General features: G+C 48.2%; 1 protein-coding gene across 26 annotated transcripts in view; it reads right to left on the reverse strand.

Annotated features, from left to right (window-relative positions):
• The window catches only part of LOC143425135 (longitudinals lacking protein, isoforms A/B/D/L), a 133,832-nt gene that overhangs the window by 57,015 nt on the left and 63,730 nt on the right, over positions 1-13,087 (reverse strand). Inside the window, exons 7-8 of one of the 26 annotated variants that reach the window (XM_076897661.1) lie at positions 6,936-7,079; positions 5,733-6,052 (exon numbers count right to left, since the gene is read on the reverse strand). The exons of 19 other annotated variants lie outside the window; for them this stretch is intronic. In XM_076897661.1, the coding sequence (XP_076753776.1) occupies positions 5,733-6,052; positions 6,936-7,079 (464 nt within the window). Of the gene's footprint in view, positions 1-3,328; positions 3,610-4,049; positions 4,338-5,056; positions 5,500-5,732; positions 6,053-6,935; positions 7,080-8,323; positions 8,633-11,788; positions 12,098-13,087 lie in introns of those variants that run through there. 6 more of the 26 variants (XM_076897972.1, XM_076897954.1, XM_076897681.1 and 3 more) reach the window with 6 other exon arrangements.

The following is a 13,087-nucleotide window of genomic DNA, read 5'->3' on the forward strand; positions in this document are numbered from 1 at the left end:
CAAAACTGAGAATGCATGAAAAAAGAAAAAAAAAAGATCTAAGACAATATCCTCAAAAGAAAATAGAAACAAAAAAAAAAAAAAGAAAAAAGTAAAACTTTTCTCGTGGAACCGTTGTCGCGTTCTCTCCCCGCCGATCTCGTATCGTTACCAATTTCTGATTAGTTGCCTCGGTGAACGATTAAAACAAACAAGAAATCACCTTACGAAACCTAATCTTTAACCGACATCCTTTAAAAATCTCACGCCCTCCCTTGGCTCTCCGACGTTTCCGCTTCCTCTTGTCACGTGTTTATCAGCTTGGGCTTCTCGTAGACCGTGTTGCAGCTGGCATTGCCGAAACTGTCCCTGTGCGAGTTCTTCAGGTGTCTGTCGAGGGTGCAACGGTGGGTGTACATGCGATTGCAGAGGATGCAGTTGTATTGTTTGCTGGTGCCGCACTTGGTACGGGCGTGACGGGCCAGGCTGCCCTTGATGTCGAACCGCTTTCCGCAACGCACGCACTCCCACTTCCCGTTGGGGTTCTTGATCTTGCCGCAGGTCGTGTCGCGGTGGCGATTCAGGGTGGCCGTGTTAACGTAGCTCTTCCCGCAGCCTGGACACCTGAGCTTGACGCCCTTCGGGGTGGTAAACGACGGGTTCTGAAAGAACCGCCTCGAATACTCCGGGCAACCCACGCTCGGGCTGTACGGGGTGAAATTGCTCACGACGTAGTTCGGGTACACCCCGTAATCCGACTTAATCCCTGAAAAATAAAAACAGACAAGTTTCACATGTTAAGGAGGAAGGAAGCGTGAGATGTTGATGGCCGGGGCGGGGGAAAGAAAGTATATATTCGGCTTGAGAGTGATCCAAGTGTTAAAAAAAAAGAAAAAAAAAGTAGAAAGAAGTAAAAGAAGTAGAAGAAGAAAAGTGAGATTTATCTCGAAGGGAAGCTGGAAAGAAACGCGGCCGAGAATAGAAATACAGAGTTAAAGAGGAATCGACAAGAAACGATCTTTCCATACTTTCTTTTTTCAATTACTACAAAATAGAGAAGAGAATAAAAGATCTAGAAGGGGAACTACTTTGAATTTCTAGTACGAGTATCGTTAATAATTGCTGTATACGTACATGTATAATCGAAATGATACGTAGGAAGAGTATCTTCGACACGTGCGGACGAATCGAATAAAACAAGAGAGTGTATTGTATCGTGAGGGAGAAAAAATTGTCGGAGAAGTTTTTAAGGTGGAAAAAAAAAAAAGAAAAAACGGTATGCAAAATTTGTACACGAGCGTACGCATAAATGCAATTCTTCTGTGTGGAACTGGTCGGTTTTCACTGCATTCTGATAACGCTGGATATAAAATTTTATTTCGTTATATTTAGCATCCTTGATAGACACTTTCCATGACACAGTAAAAGCTTAAGACATCTAGCTATTATCGAGACTCTAGAAGGCGTATTAGAAGTGTGTATTTTGATATAATATGCCGCAGCGGTGAAACAACACACTAACAACTACGTTAATAAACGCGACCAGCTGGAATCTATTACAAACTCGAACGATTAAGAGTTCATGCAGTTTACTAATGTCCGTCGCGCGTTCCGATATCTTTTCGCGGCGTATCTTCGGGTAGACGACGACGGACGCTGATCTCTTCCCGTGGCTGCATCTTCGAGGATCGATGACCACGATGATCTTGCGCACCGAGAAGTTTGAACAGTGACGAGGATCTTCGGCACGAGTAGCAGATTCTTCGCGTGTTGGATCAGACATGTGTCTTCGGGTGACGATTTCATGGCGACAATTTTCGAATCGACGATCGAAACCTTCAAGCTAGATTTCACCCCTTGGGACCATCGCTCGGAACACCCCGTGGAAACACGCCGCTGCGTCCCAATTCGTCGGGACGATAGGCACATCTTCGCGTAGACCTAGAAGAGTAATATCAACAGCAGAGCGAGATTAACAACGAACTATGTTCGATTCTTAAAGATCGACTTTCTTTTCCAACTTCTGGCTGCTAGTAACCTTAAAACAAACAAACAAAAAAAAAAAAAATTGTGATGAACCATTTGGAACGAGGATAAAGGGAATCGCCAGAAGCAATCTACCGTCTTTTAGAGGGATCTGGAAGGGAAGCTAATTGTACGCAAGGCAACCGGACAGACAGACAGACACTGCTGTCGATTCTATCGTTCGTGACAGCGAAAGGAGCACGTTTTCCCTCTTTTACAATATAAAATTAGCCTCCGCTCCGTTGACTACGTCGATCTTATGAATCGAGATCAGATGACGTCGAAGACTCGTCTTTTGCGTAAAACAGTAGCTGCAGTAGCAACAGGGGAACTGCCGTTTTCCGCCGCATTCCCATTTCATATGTCTTCGCAAGTTGCACTGCATCGTGTAGCTTCGGCCGCACTGCTAGCAAATGAACCGAGACCTCGCGGAACCTGTACAATGAAAAGAGAAACAGTATCGTCAGTACAGTTGTATCGGAACGTGGGCAAACGAAACGATCGGTGCGTCTCGAGCAACTATCGGGTTTCTTGTCTTTAGATGCGGATGTCTAACTTAGGCTCGTAAAACGGTTGCCCGCGCGCGGTTTCTCGTCTTCGAATCACCGTCGGACAGACAGTCAAACAAGCTAAATCAATTGCCAACGCAATTACAAAAACATCCCAAATGTTCATTTGCGCGTAACAGAGAACCATGACAGAGAGCGTTCGTTTTCAAGAACGTTTTCTACGTGACAAAATGAATCAATGACCAAACGATCGCGATTGTGGGTAATCGTTTATTGAACTCTACATGGGAAGAGGGAGAATCGGGCAGAAACGAACGCGGGACAACATCTTCGTGGCCGGATGCTTTCTTCGGGCAGACCTTTCATCGTTGTGATCTTCCTGGTGGTCTCTTCTTCGGGAACGATCTTCGACGATCGGCGACGCGAACACGGAATCAGCAGCCGCGGTCTTCAATGGCGATCACCGGTGTTCTTGCTTATCGATGACGCGACACACAACAACGAACAACAAGAAATTGTATCGACTACAACGACAACAAAATTATCGGGAAAACCTGAAAGAAGAAATCGTCAAACTTTAGAATGAAATTTGCTCCGGTAACCCTTTCTACCCTTTCGACCTTTTCCTCTTCGACGCTTTCTCATATCAATAACGAGATAGAAGCGATTCGAGTTTCATCCACAAGTTTATTGGTTTCCTTACCGTTTAACCTGACAAACGTTACACGAACAGAGTTGCTCTTATGAAAAAGTTTCGCGCTGGTGAGAAAAATCAAAAAAAAGAACGAAAGCGTCGGGATGAATGCTGGGTGAGAAAGGAGTGGGACGGTCTAGTTGTAAGTGGATCTCATCCAGGTTTTACGGGGCGGTACGAAAATGTTGTGCGCGTTCAGCATGTGCTGCCTTAGCTTCCCGTTTTGCGTGTATCTAGCCGGGCATAAGTGGCAGGCAAAATGCTTGTGCCCGCCGCACTCGAATCGCAAATGTTTCACCAGATTGTGTCGCATTTGATACGATCTGCCGCACTGGTGACAGGTGAACGCTTCCATATTCCTGAAGCATCCGTTTCTGGAGGCCCGCGCGGTGATTAGCGGCTCTGTAAAACAATGAAAACGACATTTCAAGCTGAATTCGCCGACGCATTCGAGTCTTTCGCGTGCTAGCTACCACTTTCGTCGTCTACCGGACGATCGAGGGACAGCTCGATCTTGGAGAGTGAAAGGAAATCGGGATGTCGCGGGTAACGTTTATTTCGTGTTTTCTTTTTCTTTTCTTTTTTTTCTTGTATAATGCAGAAACGATAGAGTAATAAGAATAACAGTAGTGAGAACAATGGTCGTTAACAGGTACATACACACCCCGCCTCTCTTACCTCGCTGCTTACCGTTGAACGCGTGGGACTTGCGACGCGTTCTCGCGTAAAGACTCGTCTCTGTTCGTAACTGGGAATTGTTCGGCGGTAATCGTCTTTACGCGCGTACCGTATGGTAAAAAGCGCGGATCGTATGGAGGACGGAGGACGAGCGAGATCGAATCGTCGATTCGTTTATTCCTATCGTTGGGCAAATATTCGCTTGGGGACGGAAAACTTTGGCGGTAGATAGATGTTGTGCCTCTGCAAGAGGTGTCTACGCAGACCGATATTCTGCGTGTATCTCGCCGGGCAAACATGGCACGTAAAGTTCCTCTGTCCGCCGCATTCGAATTTCATGTGAGTGGTTAAATTTCTCTTCATCTTATACGTTCTCCCGCACCGAGGACACTTGATGGGCGTCTCTGGTATTCCCGTGGATCTCCCACGAGGGACATAACACCCTCCGAATCCTAGAAATAAACGGTAGACCCTGTTAGATAGAACGGTCGAGATCCCGTCGATTGGACGATTGTACGAACACACATACACACACACACACACACACACACACTAGTAGAACAAAAGGACGAATTCACTTTCACATTCTTTCTCTCTCTCTCTCTCTCTCTCTCTCTCTCTCTCTCTCTCTCTCTCTCTCTCCCTCTCTATCTCTATCTCTCTTCCGACCCGGGAATACCTGTGGAGAAGAAAGAGTCGGTTTACAGTTCAACCGGTTACAGAGCGAGATGTTGGTTTAGGAAGCGCATAAGTTTATTTAAATCGTACAGTTACACTCTATCGGATTCGACGCGTCTTGGAATACCTTTCACCTATCGCTCGTACAATCTGGTTAAGGGTTGTTAATTAAACATGATTCATAGACGACGGTCTCTACTCGCGTAGATTTTGGCTGTGGTTAGAACTAAAATTAGAACAGGTTCGTGTCGAAGGGAATAATATTCGCGCCACCGTTGGCTCTGATCGAGTCTTGTAATCGCGTTTTAGTTAGCGACTGCTGCGCTTGAATCCCTTGATGAACGTAACACCGTTTGCGTGAAATCGTTTACCGAAACCTCATGCTGATTTACCAGGATACCCCCTACAGGAAGGAACGACTAAGATTCTCGTTACGCGTGCGATCGAAATCGAAACGGGAATCGAAACGGGGACCGAAACGGGAAGAGCGAGCTCAGTGTTTGGTTCTAAGGTGTCGATCGAGATTGCTCTTTTGGGAGAATTTAAAGGTGCAAATCGGGCAAGTGAATTTCGGCTCGATCCCGCACTCGTAATTCCGATGCCTCCAGAGGGAGGTGAAGACCGCGTAGACGCGGTTGCAGTCGGTGCATACGTATCTCTTCTTCCTCCGTTTCCGTTCGATCGTCGCCTCTTGACCGTTCCTCTCGCTCGCCGCCGATTGCTTGTTGCACTCGAAGATCCTGTGCCGGGTCAACGAGGCCATTAGCGCGAAATTACGATTGCAATCGGTGCAGAGGTACTTTCTCGGGCCCCAACGGTGCACCTTGCCCTGCTCGTTCTTCAGCGTCATCGAGCGGAGATGCCTGGTGTACGTGACCGACCGCGAGGTGGACGGCAACGTCGGGACTGTCCAGTTGGACGAGCTGTAGTTTGTCTCTGAAAACGAACAAACGGGATAGAAGAATTTTAGTTTCCCCTCTTTGCACAGGAGCGATCGTCGTGCCGCGCGCGGTTGTAACGTCATAGTCGAAGCACAGAAACTCCATACGAAATGTAAAATACGTAGGACTCTTTATTTACAAGATGATCGCCGCGTCTACAATGGTACGCGCACGGTGTACGAACGCGTACACTGTAATCACAGTGAGTGGTTACAGGTCGCGGCGGAGTCAGTTCTGCGGGTAATCGTGATAAGAGGCGAACACGGCGCCCGGAATGCCGGCGTTCCCATCGACGTCGGCCAGGGCGTCCACTTGTTGCAGCCTGTAACGCGGATTCTGATCGAGGAGATGCTGGTGCCTGGCCAGTATGTGCTTCATCAGGCTGTCCTTATACCGAGTCCTGTGCGGGCAGAACGCGCACTTGAACTTTGGATCGATGCCGCACTCGAAGTCGTGGTGCCTCTTCAGGTGGTGCTTGTGCTTGTACGTCTTCCCGCAGGTGGCGCAGGTGTGCTTCGACATCGAGGTCACCGGGTACTGGGCGTCGACTGAAACAGACACGAGATCGTTACGATTAGTGGGGATCGATTGTTCCCGGGGGCAGAACGGTTTCCCAGCATCTTATGTCGTCGGTCGGACGATCTCGCACCTCCGACGAACGCGAAACGAGGGTAAGTAAAAGTACACGAGGAAACAGCTCTCGGATCGGGGGGTGGCAGACACAGAAAACTGCTTTTGCTATGTGAACGTGACTGACTTTTATTTCACTCCTGCCGCTTGCCTCGCCGCGGAGATGTTACAAAGCTGTGCTGCCGCCGTCGAACCGGAAATTTTTGCTTTGCGACACTTCTAATCACCTCTCTCGCCTTCATCCCCGTTCCCGTTTCTAATCTACGCTCGAAATGAAGCCGGAAGCAACGAATGGGAATCGGGAACGGATCGACGATCGTGTCCGCGTTGCGTCTCTATACAGGCGTACACATACATACATAGCCGTGAAAGTGAGGCGGAAGAAGAAGAGGAGGAAGAAGAAGAAGAAGAAGAAGAGAAAGAAAACGGAAAAAGAAAGAAAGAAAGAAAGAAAGAAGGAACGAAAAAAAATATAGTACGTTGAGAAAAAACGTCCTGTAAACACGGCTGCACGCCAGTGTCGGAAGAGGAGACGACGGATCGCCGCTCGTCGTGCTCGAGCGGTGCTCCGACGCGATTTCGTCTGAAGCTAAGTCTACGCTTCGGGCTCGTACGTTTGTCCGATCGATCGACAAATGATCGCGAGACGAACGTAAATCGTTCAGGGATTTCTGTATTGCCTGATGGACGCTGTTCGGGGCGTGAATCCAGATCTGGCGTGTTTCAACATGTGCACCTGAAGATAAGATCTGTAGGTCGCTCTGTAAGGACAGAAGGTGCATTGGTGCATTGGTTGTTTACCGCACTCGTTTATAACGTGTCTCCTTAGATTCTTCATTTGGTGGTAACGACGATCGCAATTGTCGCACGCGAACCGACCCTGTCCACGGGACCTTCGCCGATCCTTGGGCATTTGGCTCATGTAGAATCTCATCTTCGCGTAATCTGCAACCAGGAAGAAACGGATCTCTGTTAAGTACACCGAGCTTCGGGATCGCGATCGTTGTTCCCCCGATCGTTCCCACCGAACGGATCGGACGAGAACGATCGACGCGACGCGCCACCTCTAACATCGTGTACACGGCCGCACCGTGATTGCGATAGATAAGAAAGCAGGATCTGGGAGGGGGGTAATAACGATCTTCTAATTTGCCCCAAAATGCGAAACAAAACGGTACACGGTTTCGTTACATGCAGACGGTATTGTGCGCCACGATGTGGTGGTAACGGTACGAGGATTTCTAAAGTGAAACGTGCTGCTGTTGCTGCTGCTCCGTTTCTGCTGTTACGCTATCATCCGTTTCGTCCGCGTGGCTAGCGAACGTATTTCTCATAAAAATGAAACCAGTTTTACAGAGTGTCCAGCGTTTGGCGTTCTCCGACGATTCTCTCGGCTCTTCGTCCCGTCTCATCTGGCGTTCTCGTTCGCTACCATTTTCCCCGGTCGACTCTGAAATCGTTAATCGACAAGTTAGAGAACGGTCGTATCATGCTGGCGGCGAAATCGAACGAACCAAGGAGAGAAACGCAAAGAAAGGGAACAATCTACAGATCCTTGAGAAGAGAAACGTATTTATTGGTACGAAATAGGTAGGTGTGCTATAATGGATTCGAATGTCTCGTCTAATCGGACAGAACCTTTCTCGAACGGGAGTATTTAGATACGACGCGGACATACTCGACGACTGCCGGCTACGCGTACAAGCGGTGGTTTATTGTCGATCATGCATCCATATGTGCTATGGAAATAAGCGTATGGTTTTCCGACGCGGGGAAACTCGGTACATCGCTACGGTATGTGTTACTTTGGCTGCGAACCGCGCGTGACCGGTTAACAGGGAGCTCTCAGGTAACTTGTTTAATACTTGCACGACTTGTGTCCATTTCTGAGTCGCGCGAACGTTCGTACCCTCGCCGCCGCCTTAACTCTGAACACTTGGTTCGAGTTTACCATCGCGTCCCAAGTTTTCACGCTCATCCGCGTACTTGTAGCGTAAAATTTGTGGGACAATTTCGGACGCGTTACTTGAACGTAATAAATCTCCTAATGGAAAGCGAGGGTACGATCGTGGCAAGGGATTAACGCGAAAAATTTACCACCCTGTTCGAAATGCGTCTATTGGAAATTAACGTCAAGACGTATATCGTGGAAACGGAAAATTCGTCGTCGTCATCGTCGTCGTCGTTTGGTCGTGTGCGCGTGAAGAGAAAAAGAAATTAATTTCCAACATCCATGGAGGAGGACGACACTTTGTTCCCATTTGGCATCGCGTAGAATTCGGTCAGCAGCTTCATATGCCTGCCGTTCAGGTGCGTGTTCAAGCTGGACTTGTGCTTCGTTCTGTAAGGGCAGAGAGGACAGTGGAACTTTGGTTCCACCCCGCACTCGTGCTTCAGATGCCTCGCCAGGCTGGAGTAGTAATTGTATACCTTGCCGCAGTTCTTGCACGGATAGGTGACTTTCTGGCAGTTCATCAAGAAGCCCATCGGACACGAGTCTGAAAAATCGGAAAGACAGAGGGGATCGATATTAGAAACGGTCGCAGGAGAGACGGGACACTTTCGCCGCGGATTCATATCAGCCGGATTCGTATCAGACGGACTTGTATCTGTCGTTGTTCGTGAGAAACCTCGCGACACCGATCTCGCACGAGCGGCGTCGATTTTACTACTACGCGGGTTTAGACGGGTTGCTTCCGAAAGCGTCCGTTCGGCTAGGAACGAAGAACAATGTTTGGGAATTATTTGCAGGAGTTCATGCAGCTTTTGTCAAAATTACTCTCTAAAAAGATACGATGCAGTTACGGTGCTGCTCTCGTCGCATCGAAACCTGACCGGGGCGCGGTTCCTCCCTCTTCTTCGTGGATGGTCCTCCTCGTGTTCGCCTCCCATCCTGGCTGGTTTCGATTCGCTCGGTTACTCCCCGATCGCGCCTCCGGTTTCCTTCCTCGAGCCTCGTTTCACGCGCGTATAATTAATCATTCAACAACACTCGGATATATTTACATTACGTCGATTATAGGTACTTTATTTACAAATTTCTGTTTTGAGCCACACAAACGGTGAACGAAATAGCGAATTTCAAATTCGTGTTCTGTCCTGTCGAACGTTAAACCCCGCGACGTCTCGCGCGTGTCTCTACGTTCGAAATCGTTCAACGATAGACTCTCGTTCCCTGCATCTTCTTCCGAAAGATCTTGACCACCCGTCACTGTAACACCGTCCGGTAACGCGAATCAATCGCAGTTGTGGAGTCGGCTGTTTTTAAGTATACACTCGTATGTATACGGCTCGCGCGTTTCAAGAGAAGACTATTTATTCGTGAATCAGACGGGAACGTGGCGAGTGTCGTGAAACAGGCTCGTCCGCGTGAATCCTCCTCATGTGAGACTTGAGATTCCACTTTCGATTGCTTTTGTAGCTGCAGTAAGGACAGCACTCGATCTTCTTCTGGCCGCAGGACATCTTTACGTGTTCCGACAAATGGTGCTTCCAACGATACGACTTGGAACACTTGGAACACCTGTATCTGCCTTCGAGAGGGTCCATACTTTTGTTTCTGAACAGTTTCATCGGCTTACGCTTCGACTCGAAACTTGGACTTGCCTCGTACGAACACGTTTCATTTACCGTCACAGGATCGAACACCTGATAGTCCTCCCACATGATCAGTTCACCTGAAACACAACATTCGACTTGTCATTCGTTGCGGTTCGACTCCGCTCGGACTGTTTTTGCCGCCCTTGCACCTTTTCGTAACCGGTAACCGGGAGAAATAATCAGGCAAGAGACAGAGAACCGAACGGTGAGCATCGAACAGGAAGGGATCTAATGATAGTACGCGCCAATTTTATTTCGTTCTTTTCTCGCCTACTCCTCCTAATAAATGAAACAACGAAATATTCTTGCATCGAGTGGAAACTCTACGAACACGCGAACTCGCTTCCCCAGTCGTTTTCTTGCACCCTTCCGTACTTTCTTCTTTTCCTCGTCCTGGCGTTCTCAGAGACCGGTCAGTGACGCGAAACAGTTCCGTTTCCATCTGAAACAAAATATCAGCCGCGTTTAAGTAAACAGAATGTAAGTTGTATCCCACGGTAACTTCTACGGCCAGTTTCTTCTTTAAGAGCTTCTTCTTCTTCTTCTTCTTCTTCTTCTTCTTCGACGAACGCTTCTCTTCCCTGGCGGCATTGACATCGGCTAAAATCAAATCGTGGATCGGTTAGTCGCGATCGTCCGGGGGTCAAAGAACAAGAGAAAAGAAAGCAAGTGAAGAAGAAAAGAACGAAACGGGGGATCGTTCCTCGGATGGTCGTTTAAAAAGGTTGAATCTGTACACAGGTATTTTATTTTGAAAAGCAATCGACTGCCGGACATCGTTACACAGGAACACTTAACCATCGCTGCGCAGCGTTCTTGCTCGACCTAATTAATCTACGGATCTATCGCGAATCGGATGGACAAGACAGACTGGATGGTCATGCATCGTAGACAAAATTACTTGTACCTATATTAGTCCTTCTAAACTATCGTTAACAAGTACGATTCGACCGACTTGCATGCTCGCACGGTTATACAAAGAATGAGATGAAACAGTGACTGTCACGTTCGCTACGTGGTTTCTGCGTGATTAGCTATTATCAAATTTTATTCGTTACGCCGTACTATACTCACGCGAGCCCCAATTCGGATTATTCACCGTTCGGATTTCAGGGTGGGACAATTGCCTAGGAGAAAAGAAAGCAAAAAGAAAAAAGAAACAAAACTATAATCACGTCCTTCTCGTACAATACGTTTCACTTGAAACGGTTAACTTTGTTCTCACTTCTTTCTCGGTCTTCTCTTCGACCGTGAATTCTTGTTCGAAACGCATCGAGCCTTACAACGTCGTAATTATTGATTCTATAATTCTATCGAAATGTTTCGAATCTCTCTCGCTCTCTCTCTCTCTCGCTCTCTCTCTCACTCTCTCTCTTTCTATAGGGAAAGACAACTGCGAATGCATGCTTATCTCTATTATGTACGATCGCTTCGATATCAAATAGGTAAGAAACCGATTGCTAGAAGTTTACTGCGCTACCGTTATTCTCGTTTTCGTAACGATTCGGGATCGCGACGATCGTTATGAAGGAAACGTAGAGTCGCACACTTAACAAAAGCGAATGAAATTACTCTATCGGGGCAAGGATGGACCATCGAAAACCGATTCGACGACGTTCGATTAGTACTTTTAAAGCGTCAAGTCCCGCGACACGATCGTTCGCACGTTACCGAACGAATCGAGGACGCGAATCGAAGTCGATCGTCGATCGATGCCGTGGTGAAACGAAAACGAGGGAACAGAAAGGGAAGAAAAGAAGATGCAACAGCCATTAGACTAGATTCAGTTCACTCGAGTGGTACGACGATTGTTTTCTCGACCTCTCGTTATTGCATCGACGCACGATTATCGTAGAACCGACTCCCGACGCTGACGGTGACACAAAAATCGTTCGATCGTCGCCGACGAACTTTCGCATAAAGTATTAAAATCGACTAGCGAATTAAACCGAACTAACGTAACGGTTCGATTACAAGAAAAGAAAAAAAAAAAAAAAAAGAAAAAGGGAAAAGAAACTGACTGATAAAGGGAATACGTTTTCGAGCACCAGCCTCGCGACGTTGAAAGATTCTGGCTCCACGGTGGATGTCGCTGAACGAAAAGAGTACGTGGCACGTAGATCGAAAGAACGTTCAGCGAACTCCGGTCTACTTGATGTTGTGCACCGAGAGCAGGTGCTTGAGGAACGAGGCCTCGATCCTCGATCTGTAAGGGCAATATTGGCAGGAGAAGTGGGTCTCGAACGTGACCATCCCGCAGCCCATCTTGAGGTGCTTCCGTAGATTCGACGCCCAGGAGTACATCTGGCCGCAACGCGGGCATACGTGCAGTCGCGGCCTCACGATCGGGAATAGGGGTGCATCTGGAAAGAAATTACGATTAAAGAACGATTACCAGATACGCGGGACACGACGTCTGCGGTTGTTACGGGCCGTTTGCAGGCCGTTCACGGGTCAGGCGCGAAGACGGCGAGAAAGGAGAGAGGGAGGGAAAAAAAGAAAAAGATATCGGGTGTTCGCAGTGGCTAGCTTCTAGACATCGAAGCGCATGCCTTGCCGGGCTTATTAGAGTAGTCGTCGGACCCGTGTATCGCGGGACGTTTACGCTCTTCGAGCCGAAAGCCGCGGATCGGACTCTGACCGACGAATCGCTCGAATCTGGCTCCGAGCTCTCGTCCGAAAGAGAGAAACGTCCGTTTCTCGACACCTCGAGCAGCTAGGAAACAACGATGCTAACACACCTGTACTCTGGTAGTATTCGTGCACGCTCAGGTATACTTACTGGTCTCGAGTCTGGGGTTCGGCTTCGCTTCCCTCCCCCCCTCGAGGGGATATCTAACAGGCTACAACATCTAGTTTGCCTAGAATGAGAAACGTACAAACAAATGGATGGAAAGAAAAAGAAACGAGAGAAAATGAACGGAGATCGCTCGAGAATCGATCGGGTCAGGTTCCGAGGGGGGGGTTTCTCGCAGAAGAACGCACTTTATTATCGGAGCCGGTATGTTACATGTTTATCTGATGTTTATAAAGCATGTGCCTCTTCAGGTTCCCCTTGAAGTTCGATCTGTAGTCGCAGACGGTGCAGTAGAAGTTTGGTGGTTTACCGCAAGCCATCCTCTGGTGGAGCCTCAGGCTGGAGGGCCAGGCGAACGCTCGGCCGCACCACTCGCACGTATACTTGGCACCTGAAACAAAAATGCTAGTCAGCGATCCGCGCGAGCAACACCCACGATCTAACTGCGTCCGCCGCCTCCTCTTCGACGCGATAGAGAAGATCGAGATCGTCGGACACGCGTGGAACGAATACAACGGTTTCTTCGTCTTCCAACTGTTTATTGCGATTACACAGG

The sequence above is a fragment of the Xylocopa sonorina genome, chromosome 1, assembly GCF_050948175.1.
Source record: "Xylocopa sonorina isolate GNS202 chromosome 1, iyXylSono1_principal, whole genome shotgun sequence".
NCBI lineage: Eukaryota > Metazoa > Arthropoda > Insecta > Hymenoptera > Apidae > Xylocopa > Xylocopa sonorina.